This window comes from Grammomys surdaster, unplaced genomic scaffold (genome assembly GCF_004785775.1).
Source record: "Grammomys surdaster isolate TR1022 unplaced genomic scaffold, NIH_TR_1.0 126612, whole genome shotgun sequence".
NCBI lineage: Eukaryota > Metazoa > Chordata > Mammalia > Rodentia > Muridae > Grammomys > Grammomys surdaster.
The window spans coordinates 497,832-524,467 of NW_021621401.1; the positions used below are offsets into that span (position 1 = coordinate 497,832).

General features: G+C 56.6%; 2 protein-coding genes across 5 annotated transcripts in view; one reads left to right on the forward strand and one right to left on the reverse strand.

The window, feature by feature from the left end:
• The window catches only part of Cacna1h (calcium voltage-gated channel subunit alpha1 H), a 58,304-nt gene extending 36,718 nt beyond the window's left edge, over positions 1–21,586 (forward strand). For 2 of the 4 annotated variants that reach the window (XM_028760884.1, XM_028760885.1), the window contains exons 5-35: positions 275–434; positions 1,771–2,086; positions 2,227–2,319; positions 3,263–4,052; positions 4,337–4,776; positions 6,297–6,448; positions 7,033–7,218; positions 7,632–7,749; positions 7,900–8,055; positions 8,241–8,331; positions 8,640–8,848; positions 9,881–10,303; positions 10,835–10,935; positions 11,093–11,216; positions 11,297–11,365; positions 11,453–11,637; positions 11,831–11,957; positions 12,146–12,271; positions 12,375–12,464; positions 12,671–12,863; positions 13,196–13,213; positions 14,358–14,509; positions 14,998–15,107; positions 15,271–15,404; positions 15,628–15,698; positions 16,869–16,947; positions 17,994–18,115; positions 18,202–18,447; positions 18,535–18,703; positions 18,870–19,030; positions 19,748–21,586. In XM_028760884.1, the coding sequence (XP_028616717.1) occupies positions 275–434; positions 1,771–2,086; positions 2,227–2,319; positions 3,263–4,052; positions 4,337–4,776; positions 6,297–6,448; positions 7,033–7,218; positions 7,632–7,749; positions 7,900–8,055; positions 8,241–8,331; positions 8,640–8,848; positions 9,881–10,303; positions 10,835–10,935; positions 11,093–11,216; positions 11,297–11,365; positions 11,453–11,637; positions 11,831–11,957; positions 12,146–12,271; positions 12,375–12,464; positions 12,671–12,863; positions 13,196–13,213; positions 14,358–14,509; positions 14,998–15,107; positions 15,271–15,404; positions 15,628–15,698; positions 16,869–16,947; positions 17,994–18,115; positions 18,202–18,447; positions 18,535–18,703; positions 18,870–19,030; positions 19,748–20,791 (6,455 nt within the window). In that variant the 3' untranslated portion in view covers positions 20,792–21,586. The remainder of the gene's footprint in view (positions 1–274; positions 435–1,770; positions 2,087–2,226; positions 2,320–3,262; positions 4,053–4,336; positions 4,777–6,296; positions 6,449–7,032; positions 7,219–7,631; positions 7,750–7,899; positions 8,056–8,240; positions 8,332–8,639; positions 8,849–9,880; positions 10,304–10,834; positions 10,936–11,092; positions 11,217–11,296; positions 11,366–11,452; positions 11,638–11,830; positions 11,958–12,145; positions 12,272–12,374; positions 12,465–12,670; positions 12,864–13,195; positions 13,214–14,357; positions 14,510–14,997; positions 15,108–15,270; positions 15,405–15,627; positions 15,699–16,868; positions 16,948–17,993; positions 18,116–18,201; positions 18,448–18,534; positions 18,704–18,869; positions 19,031–19,747) is intronic. The other 2 variants (XM_028760886.1, XM_028760887.1) reach the window with 2 other exon arrangements.
• Tpsg1 (tryptase gamma 1) lies at positions 21,440–25,864 on the reverse strand. Its single transcript, XM_028760889.1, has 4 exons — positions 23,274–25,864; positions 22,455–22,720; positions 22,023–22,168; positions 21,440–21,911 (listed from the first exon to the last, which is right to left on the reverse strand). The coding sequence occupies exons 2-4, from the start codon at positions 22,630–22,632 to the stop codon at positions 21,609–21,611; spliced, it is 627 nt and encodes a 208-aa protein (XP_028616722.1). The 5' UTR covers positions 22,633–22,720; positions 23,274–25,864; the 3' UTR covers positions 21,440–21,608.
• Between the last annotated feature and the right edge of the window lie 772 nt (positions 25,865–26,636).

The window sequence follows — 26,636 nt, forward strand, 5'->3', positions numbered from 1 at the left end:
TCACCACAGAAGTTGCACTGGCCTTTTGACCGGTCCACTGGGGCCCTGGAGATGCTGCATGATGAGGTGGAGCAAAAACAGGTTTGCCCTGGCAGTGTGGGGCTGAAGCCTGACTCCCCTCTGAGAATCCATCAGGCCTTACCTGTCCCTGGCCTTGCACACAGATGGCCTTGATAGGGCTTTGTGAGCAGTGGGCTGGGCTTGAGGGGGCAGGTACCCGTAGGACCCTCTGTCAGGGCTTAACTGTGCTGAGCACCAGCCCTGTCCCCCTCAGGCATGCGGATCCTGGTCACTCTGCTGCTGGACACACTGCCCATGCTTGGGAACGTCCTTCTTCTCTGCTTCTTCGTCTTCTTCATCTTCGGCATCGTTGGGGTCCAGCTCTGGGCTGGCCTGCTGCGGAACCGATGCTTCCTGGACAGCGCCTTCGTCAGGTGTGCGGGCCACACCCCTGGTGTATGGCTCTACCCACCTAGCCCACCATGACCCCAAAATGTTCTCTCTTGATCCTGCCCTTTAAACTTCACCCTTAGGGAAATGCTGTTCCCTTCTGTAGGCCCCACCCCCAAAGGGATTCTCCCTCTAAGACTGGTATTCTACCATACCTGGTATGAGCGCCCCCTCCCCCCCACCTCCCAGGTACTCTGTCCTTGAATACCCATACAATGAACCTGGGTCCTGGTTTGTGGTGAGATCCTGGGTACCCAGCTCTACTCAGGACAGGCCATAGGTGAAAGTATAGCTTCTGGCGACAGGATCCAGGGGAAGGTAAATACATAGGTAGGCATGGTGGTTCAGGGGCAGGCTCTAGGAGAGCCTGGGTGGAGGCTACTTCCTCTCAAAAACTTTTACTCTGTGAGTGCATGTGAGGGTTTGCTACTGGGTGTCGTTAGCCTCAGAGGTCCTGCTTGAGGGAGGCAGCTGTGCTCATCTGTCTACCAGTTCCTGGCACAGTATCCCCAGTGGCTGCTGCCCTCTGGCCTTGCTCCTCTGCATCTGTCTGACTCAAGGGCTTCCTCAGTGTAGGTACCCTGTGCCAACATGGCGTTTGCTTCATGGGGATGAAGGTGTGCCCAGCCCCTTCATTCTGGACCCTACTCTACAGCATTAGAAGACACATGACCCAAGGCTGACCTACTAGGGTGTCCCTGGAAAGTGACCATGCATAGTACTGTGAGGCACTCTGCTCTCCGCTAGGCCCCGCTTGTGAACCGTCTGCCCCCTCCAGCTCCAGCCAGTCACTTACGCACTAAGCCTCTCAGATGGATACCCACAGGCCAAGGTGTCTTCTGCTCTCTGGGTCTTTGGGTCTCTGAGCTTCTGAGATACTTGTGGATACGAATATAGAGACTGGGAAAGAGGAAGGGGTGGGGGGGTCCATGAAAGGATTTCAGGGAGTGCAGAGCTGTTGGAGACACCTTGCTTGGCCATGCTGCCAGGCCCCACTTGGGAGGACTCAGTGTTAGGCGAGATGTGGTGGGTACCATGGGAAAGGACTGAAGGTGGGTGGTCCAGAGGCCTTGAGATGCTTCAGACATGGCTTGTCAGTCACTACTGCAGTGATAGTGCCTCAGCTGGGTGTCACATTGTCTACCCTGTACCCTTTCCCTCATCCTCAAGTCTAGGGCCCAGTTGAGTAGAGGGAGTCAGTTGATGGACATGTGGGATTTAGGCTCAGCAGTCCTGAGTGAGACTGGATGAGTAGGTGTGGGGAGGGAAGCGGTGTTTGACCCAGGTACCCCAGCGATGCCTTGGCCTTCTGCAACCCAGGAACAACAACCTGACCTTCCTGCGGCCATACTACCAGACAGAGGAGGGCGAGGAGAACCCTTTCATCTGTTCCTCACGCCGGGACAATGGCATGCAGAAATGCTCACACATCCCCAGCCGCCGTGAGCTTCGAGTGCAGTGCACACTCGGCTGGGAGGCCTATGGGCAGCCACAGGCTGAGGATGGGGGTGCCAGTCGCAATGCCTGTATCAACTGGAACCAGTACTACAACGTGTGCCGCTCAGGAGAATTCAACCCTCACAATGGTGCCATCAACTTTGACAACATTGGCTATGCTTGGATTGCCATCTTCCAGGTATACACTAGGCTAGCCTGGGGATACCTGGGGGTGTGAGATGGACCCCTGAGAAAGGCACCCATACTGGGGCGTGACATACACTGCTGTTCCTGGGAGCTGGAGAATGTGGGCCCATGCCCAGCTGCCTGCCTCCCCAGGTCATCACACTGGAGGGCTGGGTGGACATCATGTACTACGTCATGGATGCCCACTCCTTCTACAACTTCATCTACTTCATTCTCCTCATCATCGTGAGTGTGGGCGTGACCGGCTGGTGGGCATCCTGCATTTGATGGGGGTAGAAGCCATATCCCGCTCCTTCCCCCTCAATGTTCATTCTGGACCTCCTAGAGTCCTGAGCTCAGTAGTACAGAGGCAGCTGTGGGATGGACTTTGGTGGGTGGGCAGGCAGGCAGGGGGCTTTTCTGCCCAGCCTGTGGTTAAAGGAAGTACACGGGATGGAAGGAGGCCTAGGCCCAAGGCCCAGAATCTTCAGAACTGTTGGTCCCAGCCCCTCCACACACACACACACACACACACACACACACACACACACACACATTGTATCTTGCCCTCTAGCACAGCGTCCCCACAACGAATGTGTGTGATCTAGCATAGCCCCCTGTAGTGAGCACGAGTCTCCGGTAGTGTGGCACACATCCATCTCCTCACACCTCTGGCCCATGAGTCCCCATTATCATTTACCCCATACAGCTCCCTGGAAGCATCCATGACTCTTGCCCCTCAACATCCCATGGTCCTCAGATAGGACATTATCAGTTCATCAGACAGACATTTCCCGATCCCTGGATGTGTAGGAGCTGCCTGCAGGGACCCAACAGGGAAGGGATATAGTTGTATTCTCAGACAACTCCCACAGCAGGGACATAGATGAGAGTCAGTAATGGCCTGTACCAGGGAGAACTGGCCATAGAGGCTGGCTGGGAATGTCCCACAGAAGGACGGTGTAGCTACAGTAGAGGGTATGGTGAGGACAAACCTAAGGAGCAGGAATTCATGCAGGACCCCAGGGGGGCACTCCCCGTCCTGTTATCACACAGTTGCAAAGTACCTGTTGTATGCCACCTCCCGGAATATTAGTGCTTATGGCATTGTGGCTAGGCCCCAGTCTCCAGAATGGGACCTGGCTGGGTGGATCTGGAACTACTGGTAGTCACATACACCCTGCCACAGGTGGGCTCCTTCTTCATGATCAACCTGTGCCTGGTGGTGATAGCCACACAGTTCTCCGAAACAAAGCAGAGGGAAAACCAGCTGATGCGCGAACAGCGGGCCCGCTATCTGTCCAACGACAGCACTCTGGCCAGCTTCTCCGAGCCTGGCAGCTGCTATGAGGAGCTCCTCAAGTATGTAGGCCACATCTTCCGAAAGGTCAAACGTCGAAGCCTGCGCCTTTATGCCCGCTGGCAGAGCCGCTGGCGGAAGAAGGTGGATCCTAGCAGCACCCTGCATGGCCAGGGCCCCGGGCGGCGGCCACGGCGGACGGGCAGGCGCACAGCTTCCGTGCACCATCTGGTCTACCACCACCACCACCACCATCACCACCATTACCACTTCAGCCACAGTGGTCCACGCAGGCCTAGCCCAGAGCCAGGTGCTGGTGACACCAGGTTGGTCAGGGCCTGTGTGCCACCTTCACCCCCATCCCCAGGCCATGGGCCACCAGACTCTGAGTCGGTGCACAGTATCTACCATGCTGACTGCCATGTGGAGGGGCCACAGGAAAGAGCCCGCGTGGCACACTCCATAGCCACCGCTGCTGGCCTCAAGCTGGCCTCAGGCTTGGGCACCATGAACTACCCCACTATCCTACCTTCAGGAACAGTCAACAGCAAAGGTGGTGCCAGCTCACGACCCAAAGGGCTGCGGGGTGCTGGCACCCCAGGGGCTACAGCACACAGCCCTCTGGGCCTGGGAAGCCCCAGTCCCTATGAGAAGATCCAGCATGTGGTTGGAGAACAAGGTGAGGAGGACCCAGCATTGCCATGTGGAGAACGGGGAGGAGTTACCCAGGCAAGGCAGGTCCTTGGTCCTGATTATTCTGGGCCCACATTCCTTTGCTCTAGCCTGACCCCAAGAGGAACTGCCAGGCCGTTTCTTTGTATCTGTTTATCTCTGAAAGACTGCCCCTTTCTATATGAAGAAACAGTTGGGATTGTGCAGAAGGGGAAATGGGGACCAGAGTCTCAGGGCCCTGGGTACTGCTGCAGTAGCCTAGCCACAGTTGTCTGTGTCTTTGCTTCACAGGACTAGGCCGAGCCTCTAGCCACCTGTCAGGCCTGAGCGTGCCTTGCCCCCTGCCTAGCCCCCAGGCTGGCACGCTGACCTGTGAGCTGAAGAGCTGCCCATACTGTGCTAGTGCCCTGGAGGACCCTGAGTTTGAGTTCAGTGGCTCAGAGAGCGGGGACTCTGATGCCCACGGAGTCTATGAGTTTACACAGGACGTACGGCATGGGGATTGCCGGGACCCGGTGCAGCAACCCCATGAAGTGGACACGCCGGGCCATGGCAGTGAGCGGAGGCGGACGCCACTGCGGACAGCCTCACAGCCGGGAGGGCTGGGCCGCCTCTGGGCTTCCTTTAGTGGCAAGCTGCGTCGCATTGTAGACAGCAAGTACTTCAACCGAGGCATCATGGCGGCCATCCTCGTCAATACTCTGAGCATGGGCGTTGAGTATCATGAGCAGGTGTGTGTGTGTGTGTGTGTGTGTGCGCGCGCGCGCGAGGCAAGCAGGGCTTGCAGGATGATGACACCAGCTTTAGAAGGAGAATGCAGGGTCCCCATGTCTTCCTAGAGTGCCTAGCCTTTTCCTGAGGTCTCTGAGGGAGCCATCTGACCTGGGACTTTTATTCAGTCAGCAATTACGGCTCCTTGCACTGAGGTTCTGCTGAGTGGTAAGCCCAACGCCATTTTGGCTCTAGTTGAGCAGCTCTCCCACTGTGGGAGGGACAGATGGCTTGAGATCACCAAAGACTACCCCCAAGTGTGAGCACTCAGGAGTACTGCAAGGGCCTCCACCCAGCTGCCAAGTTTTGCCCAGGCTCCCTGGGGAGGGGCTCCCTATGCTTCCTCAGTTTCCATGGCCTTGGAGAACTGAGGCTAGAAGGGACCCACAGCATAGGCTGATCCTTCAAGGAGGATCGAGGGATACCTGCGACTCCTCACCTGCCTGGATGCTGCAGGCCCTCTTTCTTCTCAGCCCCACACTAGGGAAGACAAGGCCAGGCACTCCTGGGGGCGGGGCCAGGAGTTCCTGAAGCTCCACCTACTTTTAGTGAAGGGAGTTATTTCCTGGAGGCCTTTCCTCTCTTATCTCATAGTACCCACTGTGACCTTAGGCAGACCTAGATAGGTAATGCCAGGGCGAGGATAGATCAGCTCCACCTTGAACCCCCGCCTGCGTCCACATGTGGAAATGCTGCACACATCTGGCTCACTTAATATACATGGATGCACATGCCTGCCTGTGTACATGGAGGCCAGTGCACATGGATTTGAGCTGTGCACACAATTCACCTACGAGCATGAAAATCGTGTCACGGCGAGAGGCATGTACATGTGAACAGGTATGAGAATCTGGGCATGTTTGCCCAATCAAGTGTCCAGTACATGTACATTCATGTTTGTGTTCAAATTGTGCTAGAGTACAGACACCCACACCACCCAGCATTACAAGCATGTGTGTGTATTCACACGTGCAGGTCACAATATTACAGGTATAGGCAAACATACATATACACCTACATACATACACACCTACACATGCAGGAGGGTCAGCATGCTCATGGTTAAGAGACCCGCTGGGCCTTCTTCAAAGGAAGGGGTGGTGGGTGAGTCTGTAGGTACTGTTCATGTGTAGGTACCTCCATAGCCCATCCTGAGGCCCCAGCACAGAGTGTTAGTCGCCTACAGAGGAAGGGGTGTCTTGGGAGACTTGGCAGCTCTTAGACACAGCTATCATTCCTGCAAGGTCAGGATGGGGGCTGCCTGAGGTGGAAGAGCCAAAGAAGTCGGCTGTCTATCTAGACGAGACATTCTCAGGCCCTAGTTCTGCTTTCTAGGTAGTAGGCAGCTCTTCTTTGAGGTGCTGGAGAACTACCAGTTCCTGGCGGTTTTGAGGCAGTAAGCTTGCTTTTACTTCTGGACTCCGTGCCCCTGAAATGGGAGGAACCACGGTGTGTCCTGACCACCTCTCCTGACCCACAGCCCGACGAGCTGACTAACGCACTGGAGATAAGCAACATTGTGTTCACCAGCATGTTTGCCTTGGAGATGCTGCTGAAGTTGCTGGCCTGTGGCCCACTGGGATACATCCGGAACCCCTACAACATCTTCGATGGCATTGTTGTTGTCATAAGGTAGGGCCCGTCCCCACCCGGTCAGAGGCTCAGGGAGCCCCATTCGGTAGGCACCGCAGAGAACAACGTGATAGAATTCATAGTGGATCGGGTGACGGGCATCAGGCCCCTGGTCACACACATAACAGACCAGCAGGTCTAAAATCCCACCGTGGAGCCTTGTCGGTGCTGTGCGTTGGTTAGCCTTGTCTACATGGGGGCTGGATTATGAGCAGAGTACTACTGGTCCTGGGGTGGGGGTGGGGGTTGCCTTTGCAGTAGCAAAATAAGCAAAGAATGATGGGAACATTTGAGGTTGGGCTCCTGGCTCCCTTCAGGGGAAGAAGGTCCTGTACCTGGAAGAGATGATCTGAACATACAGATGAGCCAGGCATGAAAGACCCTGGGTAGAAGACTCTGTCAGTGAGCTCCCTGACAGCTGGGAGCCATGGCTGATGGGGCTACTTGCTGGACTTGCTCCCAGCAATGGTGTTGAACAGAGGCTATGGTGGCTTCCAGACTTGCCATCCTGCCTACAGGAAGAGAAGATCCCAGGGTCATGGGGTGGGCCATCCTGACCTTCACGCTATGATCCTAACCCACAGTGTCTGGGAGATCGTGGGACAGGCAGATGGTGGCCTATCTGTACTCCGTACGTTCCGGCTGCTCCGGGTGCTGAAGCTGGTGCGTTTCCTGCCGGCCCTGCGCCGGCAGCTGGTGGTGCTCATGAGGACCATGGACAACGTGGCCACCTTCTGCATGCTGCTCATGCTCTTCATCTTCATCTTCAGGTGGGTGGGGCCCAAATGCCTCCCTCAGACAGCACTGATGCTACACATGGTGGGGGAAGTGACTCTGCTCTGTGAGGTCCACAAATGCATAGGTCAAGTCCTGGGGATGGTACCAGGCTTTTAGTGGGTTTTGCTTAGCACCTTCTGTGTGCCAGTCTTGACACTTGGGGAGGGTATGGAAGAGTAAGGATCCCATAGGCTACTGAGACTGGTTGTCCTTGTCATTGTTCAAAGGCAGAATGGTGGCCTTTGTCCACCCCTTTAATGGTTAAGGCCTTTTCAGCTATAGAAAAATTGTTGAGCCTCAGGATCGGCCCTGACAGCAAACACAGGGTGTGGGGGTAGGGGGGTTGGCAGCTGACTCTGGCAGAGGGGGTCCTGGGCCCCTCACGCTCAGTGCCCATCCCCCTCAGCATCCTGGGCATGCACCTGTTTGGCTGTAAGTTCAGCCTGAAGACAGACTCTGGAGACACCGTCCCTGACAGGAAGAACTTCGACTCCCTACTGTGGGCCATCGTCACTGTGTTTCAGGTACAGCCCCCAGTGTCTCTGGGACAACCAAAGCCAAATCTTCAAGGAGCCAGGAGACTGTAGAGACCTCTGGCTCTATCCCCAGGGTGGTACACAGGGTCTCCCTGTGGGACCAGAGCCATTTTGAGCCCCACAAATGTGTCCTTGCAGATCTTGACACAGGAAGACTGGAACGTGGTTCTTTACAATGGCATGGCTTCCACCTCGTCCTGGGCTGCCCTTTACTTTGTGGCCCTCATGACCTTTGGGAACTACGTGCTCTTCAACCTGCTGGTAGCCATCCTGGTGGAAGGCTTCCAGGCAGAGGTGAGGGATGAAGAGGATAGAGTCTGGGTATGGAGGTGCTCTTGCCTTGGCAGATCCCCCACATCTGCACGGTGTAGCCTCTAGGCCCTTATAGCACCCTGTGCTCCTAAGCACAGGACTTGGGCTGGCGACAGAGAATCTTGCTGTGGGACTCACCACACTTACCATGTATTGCCTGGGTGCAGGGTGATGCCACCAGATCTGACACCGATGAGGATAAGACATCTACCCACCTAGAGGAAGATTTCGATAAGCTCAGAGATCTTCGAGCAACGGGTATGTGCTTAGATGGTGTAGACCGGGGTGCTCAACCTGTGGGTTTGCAACCCCTTTGGGGGTCCTATATCAGACACCCGGCATATCAGATACTTCCATTATGATTCATAACAGTAGCAAAATTACAGTTATGATGTAGCGGTGAAGTAATTTTATGGGTTTTTTTGGGGGCTGGGTGTCACCACAACCTGAGAGGGTTGCAGCATTAGGAATATTGAGAACCCCTGGGGTAGACTGAGGCAGGGTTCTGGCAGGTAGCTTCCTACTGCTGGGACCTCAAGAGGCTCAGACAGCCCCTTCACCTCTAGAGATGAAGATGTACTCACTGGCTGTGACCCCTAATGGGCACCTAGAGGGCCGAGGCAGTCTGCCGCCACCTCTCATCACGCACACAGCGGCTACGCCTATGCCTACCCCCAAGAGCTCCCCGCACCTAGACGTGGCCCATGCTCTCCTGGACTCACGGCGCAGCAGCAGCGGCTCTGTGGACCCCCAACTGGGGGACCAGAAGTCTCTGGTAGGGACCAAACCCCAGCCCCTGCAATAAGGGAGGGTCCCTGTCATACCCAGCCCTGTCTAAGACAGCCAGGGTCATTCTGTTCCTGGAAGCCAGGGTGTCTATTCCTGTGAAATGAGAGTAGAGACATAAGGAAGGAATGGACGACTGTTAGGGTACCTTCTGCTTGCAGCAGTGTGAAATTACAGTAGAGATAAAAGCTGGCCAAGCATGGGGCACTCCAGAGAAAAAGGTGGGGGCAGGGTTTGACAAAGACACTAAAAAGCAACCTGAGAAACAGACGAGCAGGCCAGGCTGAGAGTCCGTGGGTAACAGAGGACCCAGCAGCTCGCTTGAGTTCACACCCAGAGTACTCGCTGTGCAAAGAACAGCCATGCCTGGAGATGGCTTCTGAGACCCTGAGAAGGGCCAAGCGGGGGGGGGGGGTGCGGAAGCAATGGCCAAACTGAAGGGCCAAGCGGCAGGGGGGGGTGCGGAAGCAGTGGCCAAACTGCATGGGGGTTGGGAGTTTAGGGGCAGATCCCAGGGTTGGAATGAGGGAAAGCCAAAGAAGAGAAATTGTCTGGTGGATCAATCAGGAGTCCCAGGGCTGAGCCACCTAGCACAGCTCACTACAGTCACTTGCCAGGGGGGGCCCTGAGAGATAAGACAGGGACAGGCCAGGGGGAGAGTGCGGCTTAGCTTCTATGAGACCCTGTAGGTAAGGATGAATCTGGAGACGAAGTGGTGTGTAAAGTTGCCAGGTTATGGGCCTTGGCCAATCCAGGGGCTGAGCAGTCATGCTTTGCCAACCCTGGCTGATTCTGACCTTCTGCTCTAACCATGTTTGGCTGAGTCAAGTGTTACCTGAGAACAGGACGTCAGTGGTAGCTTGCTGGGTGGGATGGCTGTGCATGACCAGCAAGTATTTCACAGATGCCCATGATGGCAGCTGACAGTCTTATCTGGAGGAGGTCCTTCCCATCCCAGAAACTGGTTTATGTGGTGATCCTTAGGGCTGTGCCAGTCTGCTCACTCCCTGCCACCCCTCAGGCCAGCCTCCGCAGCTCCCCTTGTACCCCATGGGGCCCCAACAGTGCTGGGAGCAGCCGGCGCTCCAGTTGGAACAGCCTGGGCCGCGCACCCAGCCTCAAACGCCGCAGCCAGTGTGGGGAGCGCGAATCCCTGCTCTCTGGTGAGGGAAAGGGCAGCACAGATGACGAGGCCGAGGACAGCAGACCAAGCATGGGAACCCACCCAGGGGCCTCGCCTGAGCCCCGAGCCACGCCACTACGGCGCGCTGAGTCGTTGGACCACCGCAGCACGCTGGACCTGTGTCCCCCACGGCCTGCCGCCCTCCTGCCCACCAAGTTCCATGACTGTAACGGGCAGATGGTGGCCCTGCCCAGTGAGTTCTTTCTGCGCATTGACAGCCACAAGGAGGATGCAGCGGAGTTTGATGATGACATAGAGGATGTGAGTGGGTGAGACAAGGGGGCGTGGACTATACTCAGTCATTTCTGGCCCTGTCTGAGAGTGATAGGAGGCAACACACTAGCCGGACCCACAGTTATCCATAACTGCTCCTGTGTCAGGGCCGCCTCTTCAAAGCAGAATTTGAGGCAGAGATTCAGGGTTCTCATTCATGGTCACTCAGAAGAGAAGGGAGCAGGCCAGCCAGGGCAGGGGTCCAACTTCAAGTTTGTCCCAAGTTAGGAGCTTCCTGCAATCAGGGGCCAGGCCCCTCAGGGTCAGGAACTGCCTCTGTGGTTGAAGAAGGGAGGTGGTCTCTACAAAAAGCAGCTCTTATTGGCCGATCAGCACTTACATTCCTGTGGCCTCCCTCCCAGCGGGATCACCCTCCCATTGCTCAGGTGGAGAAGATGAGGTGGAGGGGGGCAGGAAGTGGCAACAAAGACTGGCCTGAGACAGGGAGGTCAGGGTGGTCGTATGCTAGGAGGCAGCAAGGGGAGGCTACCGTGACCCAGAATCCATCTGTGTCCCCAGAGCTGCTGCTTCCGCCTGCACAAAGTGCTGGAACCCTATGCGCCCCAGTGGTGCCGCAGCCGGGAGTCCTGGGCCCTGTATCTCTTCCCACCACAGAACAGGTGAGCTGTGGTAGACCCAGTAGTCACCAAAGCGGTACCCTGCTGGGAGGGTAGAGTGAGCCTGCCTTTCCCAACCTGTGTGGCCAAGCACTTCACCACAGGCAACATGAGTAGACAGAGTCTATTCGGGGTCTTCTCACCTCGGCTGCCTCCTCAGGCTCCGCGTCTCCTGCCAGAAAGTCATCGCACACAAGATGTTTGACCATGTGGTCCTTGTCTTCATCTTCCTCAACTGTATCACCATTGCCCTGGAGAGGCCAGACATTGACCCGGGCAGCACTGTGAGTCCCCGAAGGCAGGTGGCCCTCTGGGTGGGACAGGGTGAGGTGGACTTGGACCTCCCACTGGTCTCTCCCTGCAGGAGCGGGCCTTCCTCAGCGTCTCCAACTACATCTTCACAGCAATCTTCGTGGTGGAGATGATGGTGAAGGTACTGCTGTCCCCCTCCCTCTCAAGTCCTACACTGCCCTGTCCTGGGACTCTCTGCCAAGCCTGTACATGACTGTCCCTCCCCCAGGTAGTAGCCCTGGGACTCCTGTGGGGTGAGCATGCCTACCTGCAGAGCAGCTGGAACGTGCTGGATGGGCTGCTTGTCCTGGTGTCCCTGGTTGACATCGTCGTGGCCATGGCCTCCGCTGGTGGTGCCAAGATCCTAGGCGTCCTGCGTGTGCTGCGCCTGCTGCGGACACTGAGGCCTCTGAGGTGGGGTGTAGGGGGCGGGGGCCACTCAAACACACCCAGGAAGGACCCAGAAACCCATCCCCACCTCCGCCCAACCGTGTGTCTCTCTGGCCATATATTCACATCACCTTGGGGCCTTGCATGTACCATTGCTTCTGCCACCGGTTGCCCTCTTAGATGTGCCCAACGGCATGTCCCCTCTGCCTGGGTGCAGGGTCATCAGCCGAGCTCCGGGCCTCAAGCTGGTTGTAGAGACTCTGATATCATCGCTCAGGCCCATCGGGAACATCGTCCTCATCTGCTGCGCCTTCTTCATTATCTTTGGCATCCTCGGGGTGCAGGTGTGTGGCCCTGGCTCGGCCAGGCTCTGCCCCACCCTAGGCCTCTGCTCCCCACTGGTGGGATGGGTCCTGTCCTCCCCGGTTGGGTAGTCAGCACATCTAGTTTGGAATCCAAGAGGCATGAGGTTGCAGGTCTGTGGGTCAGTGATTGTGCCAGGTTCCCTGGAGTAACAGCCCCTTCCGGTCAGCTTTTCAAGGGCAAATTCTACTACTGCGAGGGCACAGATACCAGGAATATCACCACAAAGGCCGAGTGCCATGCTGCCCACTACCGCTGGGTGAGGCGCAAATACAACTTTGACAACCTGGGTCAGGTAGGTACGGGTGGTGTGCAGTGTGGCCACGGAGGTGACCAGGTGTGCAGGGGGCGTGGCTACCATCCTTAACCCTCCCAGTGACCTTTATCCTGCTACACAGGCGCTGATGTCTCTATTTGTGCTGTCATCCAAGGATGGCTGGGTCAACATCATGTACGACGGGCTGGATGCTGTGGGCATTGACCAGCAGGTGCGCAAGGCTGGGGCCATGCTCGTGGGTGACCTTGAGCAAATCCTGCATGTCTTTGAGACTGGAGCAAGTCACCTCAGAAACCTTCCCCAGAATTTCTGACTGCCACGGTGCATCCGCTTCCTCTGGCCCTCCAGTCCAATTCCAGGGAGGGTTTTTGGGCAGGAAGGAGGATGGTGGGGGACCCACCTTCTTGTGTGCTGCAGCCTGTGCAGAACCACAACCCCTGGATGCTGCTCTACTTCATCTCCTTCCTGCTCATCGTCAGCTTCTTCGTGCTCAACATGTTTGTGGGTGTGGTGGTGGAGAACTTCCACAAGTGCCGGCAGCACCAGGAGGCTGAGGAGGCGCGGCGACGGGAGGAGAAACGCCTGCGGCGCCTGGAGAGGAGGCGCAGGAGTAAGGCGGCCCCCGAGGTGGAGGGTCGGTACCTGAACGCATGCTGTGTGGCACCCAGCTCTGGGCCTGCAGCCCCCAGCCCAGATGGCTCTGCATGTGGCCACCTTGCATGGGGGCCAGGCCTTGGAAGAGGGGCCGACTGGAGTGAGCCGCTGGGGTGTCTGCTGTGACAGGATGCAGGGTACCCCGCGAGGGCTCAGAATGTAGATGGGACAATTCTAAGCCCCTCGTGACTTGGAGAGACAGGACAGTGGGCCCTAGCTTGGGAGCATGGAGGGCTTCCCACACAGTGTCCCCACCACAACCGCTCAGACATGTCCTTGTTTTTCCAGGCACTTTCCCCAACCCAGGTACCTCCCTGCTCTGCATGCTCAGCCTGCTGCTACTGCTGCTGTTGCTGTTGCTGCAGTGGGAAGGACGGGCATCATAGGCCTCCAGGGGCCACCTCAGGGTGGGGCATAAGTGCCAGGGTGCTGGGTGCCAGAGGGTGGGCAGAAGGTCAGTGGCTTGCCCGCCGGTGTCTGTGTTGCTGCCCCTGCCCCTGCTTGGCCCTCCTCATGGCTGGCATGTGCAGACGTCTGGCATGCCCAGGGATCAAGGTGCATCCTGGCTCCCCAGGCCGCATGGCTGCGGCCTGGTGTCTCAGCGGGCTGTCGCCTCCCTGGCTGCTTGCACTGAGCTGCGTTTGCTAATGACTGCATGTTGGGCTGAGGAGCATGCGGGTCCAGGGTGGGACGGTTGCCCATCAGACCCTGCTCTTCCAGACCCGGGCCTTCAGCCCCTGAGTGTGGTTGTAGGCTGAGGTGGGTTCTGGGGTGCAGGGTGGCTGAAACCCTCACCAATGGAACTCCCTTAACTACACAGGTCCCCTAAGAGGACTGCTGCAGGCACAACATTTAGTGTGGATAAACCCGTTGGGGATGCTTATGGGGAGGCCTACCGCAAGTGGCCTCCTGTCCTGACATCTGCTTCAGGCTGGCTGGAGTGCACATCCCAGGCCCCAGGTGGTCACTAGTGGCCTCTTGGAGTCTGGGAGGAGCTAAGCCTGAAGGCCAGGGATGGCTTATATGTCATCTCTGTCTGATTGGAGCCTGCTGAGCTCAGACAGGGAGATGCCTAAACCCCAATGTTGATGAAAAGGATGGTCCCTCTGGCTCCCCAGACTAAGCCACAGAAGAATAGAGTCTAGGCAGGCACTCAGGTAGGGAGGCTGGGATGGCTCATCCTACCCTGGACACCATTGGAGGCCCCAGTCCTGCTCCAATGTACTCACAGAAAACACTACGTGACCAGAGCAGGAAGATTCAAAGGAATCTTCCCTCCCCCAGCCTGGGGCCAGTCGCAGAGGCCACCCAGCCCAGCTGAGGTCCTGCCTGAGCCACTTCCACACACTTAGCATTACAAATTGAGGTCAGGGCCTCTGTCTGGCAAAGCGGGGAGGGTACAGGCAATCCTTCAGCATCCCGGTGGCTCAGCGGTTCCTCTCTTCCACAGAGGCCCAGCGCCGACCCTACTACGCAGACTATTCCCACACACGCCGCTCCATCCATTCCCTGTGCACCAGCCACTACCTGGACCTCTTCATCACCTTCATCATCTGCCTCAATGTCATCACCATGTCCATGGAGCACTACAACCAGCCCAAGGTGGCCAGAGGCAGGGGTTGGACTGGGAAGAGGGTCCCCAGCAGGGGTGGGAGGGGACACAGAGTTTGCGTTCCAACCCCAGACCAGGGGCTGAAACTCACCAGGGCCTTGCAAGTGTGGACACTGTTGTGTAGACACTGATGAGGGGCCAGCCAGAGACCTGGAGCCTGAGGACCATTGTCCTTTTCATGACCCTCCAGGTAGTTTCAGAAGGGCTTCCCTCGGCACCCCTCAGGGAGTGCGGGCTCGCTACAGCAGAGCCTTTTGATGGAGTATACACTTGGCCTTTGGAGCATGCTATCTCTCTGTCAGGGATGAGGACAGGGAACATCCTGGTCTCTTGCCTAAGGTCCTCATCCTGCTTACAGGGTCATCAGGTGATGACCTCAGGCATGGCACAGGTATCATGGAGTCAGCGCTCAGGGAGCAAAGAGATAGGGCAGCTAGGAATCACATGACACCTCAGCCAGCCCCTCCTCTCTCCTCAGTCTCTGGACGAGGCCCTCAAGTACTGCAACTATGTCTTTACCATTGTCTTCGTCTTTGAGGCTGCACTGAAGCTGGTGGCCTTTGGGTTCCGGAGGTTCTTCAAGGACAGGTGTGTAGTCTCGGAAGTGGGCAGCTTGGGGCCACAGGCGTCCTGGGACAGGCTGCAGGTGGCAGGGAGAAGGCTCTTTTCCCTCCGGGGTGAGCTTTAGCTTGAACGGCGGCTACTCCAAGCTGTGGGCACACCACACTAAGCTTCCTCCATGGCTGGCCAGGTGGAACCAGCTGGACCTGGCCATTGTCCTCCTGTCCATCATGGGCATTGCACTGGAGGAGATTGAAATGAACGCTGCCCTTCCCATCAACCCCACCATCATCCGCATCATGCGTGTGCTTCGCATCGCCCGTGGTAGGTGGCCTCTGTGCACCCTGACCAGGGTCTACCTAGGCTGTCAGTAGGCCCCAGACCCGGTAGGATGGGCTATAGACAGGCTCCATCCTCAGCAGATGCCTGGAATGTCTGCAGCCAGAGGGGGCCCTTGACCTGTAGCTAGAAAGCAAAGAGAATGGTGTGTAGGGTGCCCTGGGCTTTTAGGTCAGCTTGACCCTGCTGACGTTTGCTTCCTACCCAGTGCTGAAGCTCCTGAAGATGGCCACAGGCATGCGTGCCCTGCTGGATACTGTAGTTCAAGCTCTGCCTCAGGTAGGTTGGGGTCCAGCACCCCCGAAGGCCACCGTAAGCCTTCAGGGGACAGACTTCAGGGAGGGCTTGGCACATGTCCCTTGCTTGCTTGCTTGCTCTGTCCTGAGGCCAGGGTCATGCCCAACTGTTGGCTCAGCTGATCTGGAAGAGGTCGGAGATGGCACCCCGCCTGGGCCTCAGGCTCTGGGCAAGAGCGTTAGTGACTGGTGCCTGCCCAGCTGGTGCACATGGGAGGTAAGGGGCCACAGTCAGGCCAGCAGGGTCCCAGGTGAGCTTACCAACAGACAAGAGGTCTCTGGCGGTGGCTTTCAGTCAATGTAGACCAGTCTCCTGACGTTCTGTACCTTCAGCCCTGCCCGGGACCTTCCTATCCCTGGACTGCAGGGTACACCTGCAGTGTTCCGTTCCATCTGCACCAGGCGGGAACACACTGGAAGACATTCCCACACTCTCCACAGCCCATCCTGCTGCCTGGCCACCCCTGCACCTGTACCCGTATCCTCCAGCATACAGGCCACAAACTCATCATGTCCCTCTTCACCGGGCTCCCACTCATTCAGCCTACTACCATCTCTGTCTACCGTGATCCTTTATACGCGTTTGTCCACTCCCCTGCCCTCTGGACTGTCTGTGTCCACCTTGCCTGATACATGCTGGCCTAAGCAGCATTTTGAGCCCCATCTGAGTGACTTTGCGCCATGTTTACTGCCCATGGGGTTGGTGAGGGATAGTGCCCGGGATAGGAGTCGGAACAGATTTGGGGGTATGGTGCAGGTGCTGGGGCTGGCAGATGCTCTCGGGTGGTTGTACGAGATCCCTGCTAGTCCTCCTGTCCACTGAGCACCGGCCCAGTGTGGGGACTCTTAAGACTGAGATAGCCTCGGCATGGGGTAGGCATGATCCCTGAGTGGGACCCCCTTAAGCCTTGGGGGTCAGCCAAAGGGCAATTGGAAGAACAGAGTCTGCCGTGAGAACCATGGAGGGGCAAAGGCTGTTTTGCAGAGGGATGCTGGGCCAGAATGGAGGTCTCTGAGGATGGATGATGCTCCAGGAAGGCCACGGGCCTTAAGTGGAACTGTAGCTAGACCCTCTTCCCAGGGCTGGGAGCGGTGGGGCAGGCCGGAGCAGGCCAGCACGGGCCTGATGTTGTTCTGCTTCTCTCTTGTGTAGGTAGGGAACCTTGGTCTTCTTTTCATGCTCCTGTTTTTTATCTATGCTGCCCTGGGAGTGGAGCTGTTTGGGAGGCTAGGTGAGTGTGGCCACTCTGGGCCTCCCCCAGAAGGGAAATGCCCAACCCCAGGAACATGGCTCTTGTGTCTGTCCTACTCCACGTCCCCGCAGGTTGATGGAGATTTCAGGGGACTAGACCAGGTAGACAAGCCTTAGTGTGTTCTCAGACTGCCTGTTCATATTCACGTCACCAGCCCAATGCTCAGAGCAGGCACACATACTCACACCTGTGTACACAGACCTGTCCACTCAGGGACACGTTCCCACATCTGTGATGCACATGTCCACACTCAAGCCAGCCAGCCAGCCAGGGCCACATCCCAGGGTGAATGTGTCCCTTGGAAAACATGCACACACTAGCACAACCCGTGCCTCACCCTGAACGTTGTCCCAGGAGATGCCAGCAAATAACTATGAGGATCTTCTGGGGCCTTCATGTGCCCTAGATGGGCAGAGGACATACAGGTTACCACAGCCTGTTGTTTGCCTGCATAGACAGCTGAGTCCAGGCATGGCCCCCACCCAGTCATTACACACACTCATATCAAATACTTATGAGTCCTTTCTTCCCTGCCTCCAAGTCCCCCAAGACAGGTCTGGTATCCAAGCTTGGCAGCCAGGCCACCTTGTACCCCAGGGAACCCCATTGCTTGGTATCTACCATCCATGAATGGAGAGGCCAGGCCTAGGGCTTGAGGGTGCTTAGGAGCTCAGACAGTGCTGTCTGCTGAGGACAGGTCAATGTAGAACAAAGGCCTAGGCCCCAGGTTCCGAACACCTCAGTTAGAGCTCCAAGGCTGGGTGGGAGGAAGAACCCACACAGTACTTGGCCACCAGGACATCAGAGACCAGCAGCAGGAAGAGGCTTGGCAAGAGGACAGCCAGGAGGGGAGTCCAGGAAAGCCCTTGCGTTCCTGAGCCCCCTGCTTTCCGGGACATGATGGTGGATCCAGTTTACATAGGCAGTAACCCGAGCATAGACGCCAACATGCGAAGTGTGTGCTGACCTTGTCCTAGTCCCACGGAGGTGGGAGTGCTCTGAGTGGAGGGACCTCTTCCTTGCAGAATGCAGTGAGGATAATCCCTGTGAAGGCCTGAGCAGGCACGCGACCTTCACCAACTTTGGCATGGCCTTCCTCACGTTGTTCCGAGTGTCCACTGGGGACAACTGGAATGGGATCATGAAGGTAACTGTGAGGCTGCTCCTCCCCCATCCCTTCCCTCGCTCTGAAAGAGAGGGAAGACAGAGCCGTGATCCCGCTGCCCACCCCAGGATACTCTGCGTGAGTGTACCCGTGAAGACAAGCACTGCCTCAGCTACCTGCCGGCGCTCTCGCCCGTCTACTTCGTCACCTTCGTGCTGGTCGCCCAGTTCGTGCTGGTCAATGTGGTGGTGGCGGTGCTGATGAAGCACCTGGAGGAGAGCAACAAGGAGGCCCGTGAGGACGCAGAGATGGACGCCGAGATTGAGCTGGAGATGGCACAGGGGTCCACAGCCCAGCCTCTGTCTACAGCACAGGTAAGGCTTTGTAGGCACCTCAGGTTATCCCAGGGTTTCTGGGGGTGGGGGTGCTTCTGGGCTGATAAGCAGCCTCCCTCACCATAGGAAAGCCAAGGTACCCAGCCAGACACCCCGAACCTCCTGGTTGTGCGCAAAGTATCTGTGTCCAGGATGCTGTCGCTGCCCAATGACAGCTACATGTTCCGGCCGGTAGCTCCCGCGGCTGCCCCACATTCACACCCACTGCAGGAAGTGGAGATGGAGACCTACACAGGTAGCATCTCTTACAGTATGGACTCTGGTGGGGACAGCGAGGAAATGGAACTGGGCAGGGAGGATGGGCAGATAAGAAATTGGGCAGTGTGGTAGGGACAGTGGGAGGCAAAGATGCGGGGGCCACAGGCCTCAGGCCACAAGGTTCAGATGCATCCCTGCCCCAGGCCCTGTCACCTCTGCTCACTCGCCACCCCTGGAGCCCCGCGCCTCCTTCCAGGTCCCATCAGCTGCATCCTCCCCAGCCAGGGTCAGCGACCCCCTTTGTGCCCTTTCACCCCGGAGTACACCCCGCTCTCTGAGCCTCTCACGGATACTCTGCAGACAGGTAAGGGGAGCCTTCATCTCACAGGCCTTGCGCGGGGGTGGGGGCTCCACGGGGCTCCTTTTCCCCAATCAAAAGGTTAGCATGACTGAGTCCCGAGATGCTACAGGTATCCTTGGGCCTGGAGTTTTTCATCTCTGCTTAGTGGGTCTCTGGTCCTCAACCAGGTGGCTCAGCATAGTCTGTCGAGGCCAGCTGTGGTAGCTTATCCCCTCGTGGGACTCAAGTCCCTTTCTCAGGCAGAAACCTCTAATCCCGAAGTGGCTAATGTATCTGTACCACCCAGCCTGGTCCATAGACTGCCTGACCGTTCCCACTGCCTGGCACAGGAGCCTCTTACAACATGGAAGCTCTTGGGAACTTCCTGTCCTTGGGGTACCAAGTTAGGCTGTGGGGCTCAAGAATGAAGAGGTGACCTGGGCCCTTTAAGCTTCCCTGGGCCCTGGAAGACTATCTTTAGGAGCTCAACCTCCAGGCTTCTCCATTTGCCCATAGTGGAGCAGATTCATCCTCCGATGTCTCATAGGTCAGTAGGTCAGAGTCTGGGATGTTCACCTCAACAGCTCCCAGTCCCACCTAGTCCGGAGCCACTAGCTAAGAAAGTGAGAGCCACCCTGGAGTACTGGCAGCCCTGACCCTCCCAGGGCCCAGATGGGAAAGCAGGAGCCTGACTGTGGGTGCTAGACAGGGCCTTTGACTTGGGCTTCTGTGCCATTTCAGGAGGCCATGCACTCCGAGTCCCTGGAAGGGCAGGTTGATGACACTGGGGAAGACGGCATCTCAGACCACACAGAGCCTGCTGAAAATGTTTCCATGAGCCAGGCATCAATGAGTGCTCTGCGGTCCCCTCCATGCTCCCCACGACCTGCCAGTGTCCGTACCCGCAGGCACACTTTTGGGCAGCGCTGTGTCTCCAGCCACCCTCCCACCCTGGGAGGAGAGGATGCAGAAGCAGCAGACCCAGCAGATGAGGAGGTCAGGCACATCACCAGCTCAGCCCACCCCTGGCCGGCCACAGAGCCCCATAGCCCAGAGGCCTCCCCAACAGCCTCTCCGACGAAAGGCACAGTGGGCAGTGGGCGGGACCCACGCAGGTTCTGCAGTGTAGACGCTCAGAGCTTCCTGGACAAACCAGGTCGGCCAGATGCACAGCGGTGGCCCTCGGTGGAACTGGATAATGGAGACAGCCACCTAGAGTCTGGAGAAACGAGGGGCCGGGCCTCAGAGCTCGAGCCGGCTCTTGGGGCACGAAGGAAGAAGAAGATGAGCCCTCCCTGCATCTCCATTGAACCTCCCACTGAGGATGAGGGCTCTACCCGGCCCCCTGCAACTGAAGGAGGCAACACTACCCTGAGGCGCCGCACCCCGTCATGTGAGGCTGCCCTCCACAGGGACTGTCTAGAGTCTACAGAGGGCCCAGGCACTGGAGGGGACCCTGTAGCCAAGGGTGAGCGCTGGGGCCAAGCCTCTTGCCGGGCAGAGCATCTGACTGTCCCCAACTTTGCCTTTGAGCCTCTGGACATGGGCGGACCTGGTGGAGACTCTTTCTTGGACAGTGACCAAAGTGTGACCCCAGAACCCAGAGTTTCCTCTTTGGGGGCTATAGTGCCTCTAATACTAGAAACTGAATTTTGTACACCCTCTGGTGACCCCCCAGAGAAGGAGCAAGGACTGTACCTCACTGTGCCCCAGACCCCCTTGAAGAAACCAGGGTCTCCCCCAGCCACTCCTGCCCCAGATGACAGTGGAGATGAGCCTGTGTAGATTGGGCTGTGTGTCCACAGGGCTTTGGCATTGAGGTTGTTGGCTCCCTGCAGGGTGGTAGCCCCAGTCAGGGCCATGAGTGGACCCTGGCTTAGGCCCCACTAAGGCAGAGGGACCGGGAGATACCATCCCGGGAGAGGCAGCAGACATTCCGTCTCTGCACCATGACACAGGAGCAGCCTCGGGCCCCACGAGCCTCCCTCGTGGTGATTCAGGTTTGGGTTTTCCTGAGTTTTAACCACCACCAGAAGTTGTACCAGGACCAGGTCATCAGTCTCAGGAGAAGAGGCTGTGTCCTGGGAAGGACCAGAAATTCCTCACGGGCAGGAAGACACCACAGCTCCTCCCGTGTGACACACAGGTTTCTGATAGGGAGTACACGCTTGAGCCCCTTGTGCCCTGGTGGGCAGACATTGGGTCCCACAGCCACCACACCCAATATCACCTTCATTCACGGTCTTGTTCCTGTCCACGCTCAGCATCCTTCCCTCTCACAGTACCCCTTCCCCCTTCCATCCTCTTAGACAGTCTAGAAACTTTGCAGTGACCCTGGGAAGGGCCACATCACCAAGGAGTACTGGCCCATGCAATAAGACGTTGCAGTCCCTACTGGGGCTTCCCCTCCATCCCAGGCTGTTGGGCTCAGCATTCATTTGACATCCGTTTGCTTTTATGTCATCCGTTCTACAAATTCAGGTTAAATGTTGCAATAATCCAATGCAGAAAACTTGGCTTCCTAAGTCAAAGCTGAGGGGAGGGGCGAAGCTGAATAAACACTAACTTATTTAAGAAAGACACTTGGGTTGCGACACCTCTGTCAGGGCTCCGAGGCTGGGTTGGGGGGAGAGGCCAGACAGTATTTGGCCACCAGGACTCCAGAGACCAGCAGCAGGAAGAGGCTTGGCAAGAAGAGGCCAGCCAGGAGGGGAGTCCAGGAAAGCCCTTGCGTTCCTGAGCCCCCTGCTTCCGGGATGTGGTGGTGGATCCAGTTGACATAGGCAGTAACCCGAGCATAGACACCAGGGCGGTCAGGGCGGCCACAGCCCTCACCCCAGCTGACAACACCGGCCTGCTGCCAGGTCCCAGCCACCTGGCAGACTAGTGGCCCTCCAGAGTCATCCTGCAGGACAAAAAGGTCAGAACAAGGATGGGATTCTAAGGACCTGGGGGTTCTCACCATATGAGAGGGGTTCATGGTATACCATTCCTCCCATGTTCCCAGCCGGCTTACCTGGCAGGCATCCCCAGGACCCTGGGCACATAGCATGTCTGGCTGAATGAGGCTGCCATTGGGGCTGTTGTAAGCCTGGCTGCAGGTCTCTTCATCCACCACAGAGACTCTGGCCTCCTGAAGGTTGTATGGGGGCTTCAGAGGCTCTGAGAGAAAGGAAGGTTCGGGAGGAAGCTGAGTGAGCAGCCTCACACTGCTGGGAGTGAACACAGGGCAGGCACGTCCCTTGTGATTAACGTGCTTGCTTTGTCGCCACCAGTCTGTGGATCAGACATGGATCTTGGTGGAGGCCAAGATGTGGTTGGCCTTTAGGAGGGATAGGCGTGGCCACTAGGAGCAAGTGGTGGCACCAGTGGCTCTTGCTCCTCCCCAGGTAGCCCCCCTTACCTTCCCTTATCCCCATGGGAGAGGATTTCAGAAGGGACTCCTTACCTCCCTCCCGTGTATAGCCCCAGCCTGTCACCCAGCACTGCATCCCAGGGTAGAAGTCAGCTGAGGTCTCTGGGAGGCACACAGGCTGGACCTGGCTGGAAAGGGCCACCGGGGTGGCCAGCTGCACCAGGGCAATGTCCCCACTGGACCCTGGCGGTCCTGGGGCGCTAGAGTACATGATGATCTTCTTTACAGTGGAGAAGTGGGGAGACAGTGTGATTGTCAGCTCTCCCAGGTGCACCTGGTAATCAGATGAGTTCACAGACCTGGAAGGCAGGGAGAGATGTGGGTGTCCCCCTCCAACACTGCCCACCCTGCCAATGTCCCATCTGTCCTCAGTACTAGGCACAGAAACAGCTACTGTGTACATGAAGCATGAACCTGGCAGTGCCTCACACTTAAGGGCCCAAGGACTGCAGTCTGCGATCCTGCCACCTCTGACTGGAAGGTGGCTGGCACCCTGGGGACAAGAAACCCTCCTAAAATCAGGAAAGGCAGTTCCAGAAATGCACACGACTAACGGAAGGGCTTCGGGCTGGCTAGGTTTAGGATACTTCCTGATACAAGCTAGATGGGTGGCCAGCATCACACTCATGCCCAATGGAAGCTGCATTCTCCTCCCATGGCAGATGTGAGAGAGGGGGGCCCCACCCCCACCGGGGCTGCACACTGCCACTTCAGGTGGGTGGACCTTAATGCAGTTTTCTCTATTGAAAAGGGAACCTTGGACTCAAGGGTGAGTCACAGGCTAAGCAAGGTCCTGTTTGCTGTCCTGTTTGCCCATAAGCCCAGGCAGCGAGGCTTCATGAGGTAACTCACCCAGAAAAGCAATGAGCTGCTGTGAGCACCCATTCTGGACTGAGCAGGGACCCTCCGCACACATGCACCTTCTGCAGACGGAGGCTAGCTTGCCATGGCCATGTGCCAGCTGAGGCGGCATGCCCTCCCACGATTCGACTTCCTACGTGTGAAACCTGGGGCTGGCCACACCCTGATCCAGAGGAGGCATTGTTGGCTAGGGAATCCAGAGACTGGCATTCTGCTCAATGCCCTTTCTCTCGGAGCCCTCCGTGACTCCCATCTTGGGAGCCCTAGCATCTTGGGGAATCTACAAATGTCTCTGCTCCCCATCTGCTGGCCTCTCTCCAGAAGCATTGTGGGTGTATGCCCTCAAACAGTGGTTTTCAACCTTCCTAACACTCATGTTAGGAGTTCCTACAGTTCCTCATGTTGTGGCAACCCCCAACTATAAAATTATTTATGTTGCTACTTCATAACTGTAACTTTGCTATTAAGAATCATAATATAAATATCTGATATGCAAATGATGTTAGGGGACCCTTGTCAAAGGGTCATGACCCACAGGTTGCCCTAGAAACAGTAAGTTCCTGGGTCTTGGCATCTGAACACTGTCCCAAAGGACACAGCAGGCTCCTTAGAAAGATAGCTCAGTGGAGCTGGGCAAGCGACCTACTGCCTGAAATTAAAGGCATGAGGAAGGCTGAGGTGATGGGAGCTATGAAGGCCCAGGAGGCTGGGGGTGGAGGGATGCCCTCCCAGTGAGAATGGGGTTTCTTTTTTGGAAGGATGTTTGGAACTAGATAGATGTGATATCACAAAACACTGGAGATGTGTTAAATGTCACCAAATGGTACACTGTATTGTGGGAAAATTTGATGTAAATTTCACCTCAACTTATTTTCTCATGAAAATCTAGAGATCACCCACAGGGGACGGGGCTTCCCTCTTAATCTGTACAGCAGAATAAAGCCAGAAATTAGGTCCACACTGATAAAAAGAAATGGAAAAGATCACATATCCCTCCCACCCAGAGCACCAGGTAAGTCCCGAGGAAGTCTAATAAGATGCCTGAGTTTTTCTTCTCAAGACCAACATCAGCAGAAGAAAGGATGAACAATGAGGACCAGCAGGCTGCACAGGAGAGTGAAGGTAACTCTCGAAGATACCAATGGGGCAGAGGTGCAGCTTCCCAGTGAAGCCGGCCTGTGCCCCCATCAGCCACGATAGCAGAGATGCCTGTGGCATGGCCTCCCTGGGCCAGGTCACTCTCTGCCACCATAGGCACTGTCCCCTAGGGTCTGCCTGCCAGGACTAGTCTCTAATCCTGAAATGTCTGTTGGAGACCTACCTGACTGTAGAGTTTCATGGGAGATACCTGAAGGATGGAGACAGAAGGATTAGGGGAGCTGTCCATGGGATTGACTCTGGTCCTGTGGGCCTGTGCACTGCCTCTCTGCAAGGTCCCAAGGTGGCCCTAAGGAAGGTCTTCCCATCCTGAGCAGCTAAAGCTAGGATCTAGCCAGGTAGGTGGGGCCCAGCTGGATGGGTTGTGGCCTGGCCAGCTGCCATCCCCATCCTAGGGTAGGGTGGGACTAGCCATAAACAACAGCTGGGAGACAGTGAGTGCTGGATCAGTCTCAGCCCCTCACAACCTCTAGGTCCTCCTTGAGGTGGTTCCTACCAGGATCTGGTCCTGTAGGTGTCCCCACACATACACTCAAGCCTCTGTCTCCAGCAATGATGGCCAAGACACCCAGCTGAGGAGCCCAGATAAAGCAGAGAACTTGGCTTTTGCTCACCTAAGCCCAAACTTCAAGGTACCCAGATCCATCTTACCTGGTTCCCAGAATTCTCAGAGCTCCAGACCAGAGTGGAGAATAAGGTAAATGCAGGGGAATGTCCAGAGAGGAAGCAGGCCCACTCCCACCCCAAGGGAGGATATAAATACAGTGTCACACCGACCCCGAGCCAGTTCACTCACCAGGAACAGTCAGAAGCAGTAGGAAGCCACAGTAGTGGCCCAGAGCCATGGTGTCTTCCCAAAGCAGAGGCAGGACCACCCTGTCCCCCTGCCCAGCCCTGGGCCTGCCAGTATGGGGTTGGGTAGGGTTGGCCTCACACCTGCTGCAGGGCAGGAGGGAGGAGGATACAGGCTCCTCACCTGATCCTGTTACACACCACAGGGAGGGGCTGTCAACTTCATTTGTCTCACATGAAGGCTACACCCAGCCTTGGCAGCAAGGGACAAGTTTGGTGACACAGAATATAGCAGGGACAGAGTGGGAACCAGCTGTCTACACCACAACCCGAGCTTCTCTTCTCCAAGTATAGAGAGGAGGCACCACAGCCTCGGTTCCTACAGCGTATGCATCTCCCAGTCTCCAGATTCTCAGCCTCCAAGGCTCCGTAGAGAGACCAGCCCTCTTTGAGGACATACGGTCCTCTGTGTCCCTGTTCTCATATCTAGCCCTAGGTCTCCTAACTCCACCTCAGATACAGACAGATCTGGCTGCCTGCATACCGATCTGCTGGCCATGGATGTGGCCAGAGCCAGGAACTTTTCTCAGCTCCAAATCGCAGACCCAGGATTGAAGGGTCCCACTGACACTTTTGAGGTCAGGAATCCCCTCTTAGATGCAGGGAAACCGTCGGTAGAGAGTTGCTCACTGCTTCTTCAGGATATGATAACACAGGGTAATTTTTGCCTTCTTCCTGATCACCTGCCCCCAGCACAAGGGTACATGTAAAATGTTTGACTTAGTGACAAATACACTATCAACCCACCCTGTGTGACTGGCCTCCCTTAGATAGCTGTACACCTGAGAGGAGACGGTTGGGAACATGGGATCTGCCTGGCAATTCACCTCAACATATGGCAGGCAGTGGAGGGAAGGGGTCCATGTGTTCTTACATGTCATCCCAACCAACCCAAGAGCCTAATGTCACTGGGGTTTTCATGGAATCAGACACCCCCTATCCTGAGCCTTGACTTTCTGAACTCTCTCTGGGTCCCCATAGAAGAGAACTTCAGGACCTTATCTGTTCCACATCTTTTTACTTTTGGTATTAGCAGACCCAACTGCATACACACACTCATGCGTGCACACAGACACACACAGTCACACACACACAGACACACACACGCACGCACGCACGCATGTGTGGGCACACCTACATATACCCTGTTACCTGGCTCCCTGCAGAGCCCTCAACACTCTCATGCCAGGTTGGCTACCCAAACTAAAACTGCATCCATGCGTGGCAGGAGTGGATTCTCATTTACACCTGACAGAAAAGCAAGGACAGGGCATCCTGGCCCTGGAGATATCACACACACACACACACACACACACACACACACACACACACACACACACACAC

Bases quoted from the DNA above. Each gene is read 5' to 3' on its own strand.
- Tpsg1 (XM_028760889.1), bottom strand. From the start codon at position 22,632: ATGTACTCTAGCGCCCCAGGACCGCCAGGGTCCAGTGGGGACATTGCC. The intron at 22,169-22,454 runs GTAAGGAGTCCC...CCTTTCTCTCAG, and splicing joins GGGCTATACACGGGAGGGAG to AGCCTCTGAAGCCCCCATAC. The intron at 21,912-22,022 runs GTAAGCCGGCTG...TTTGTCCTGCAG, and splicing joins GTCCTGGGGATGCCTGCCAG to GATGACTCTGGAGGGCCACT.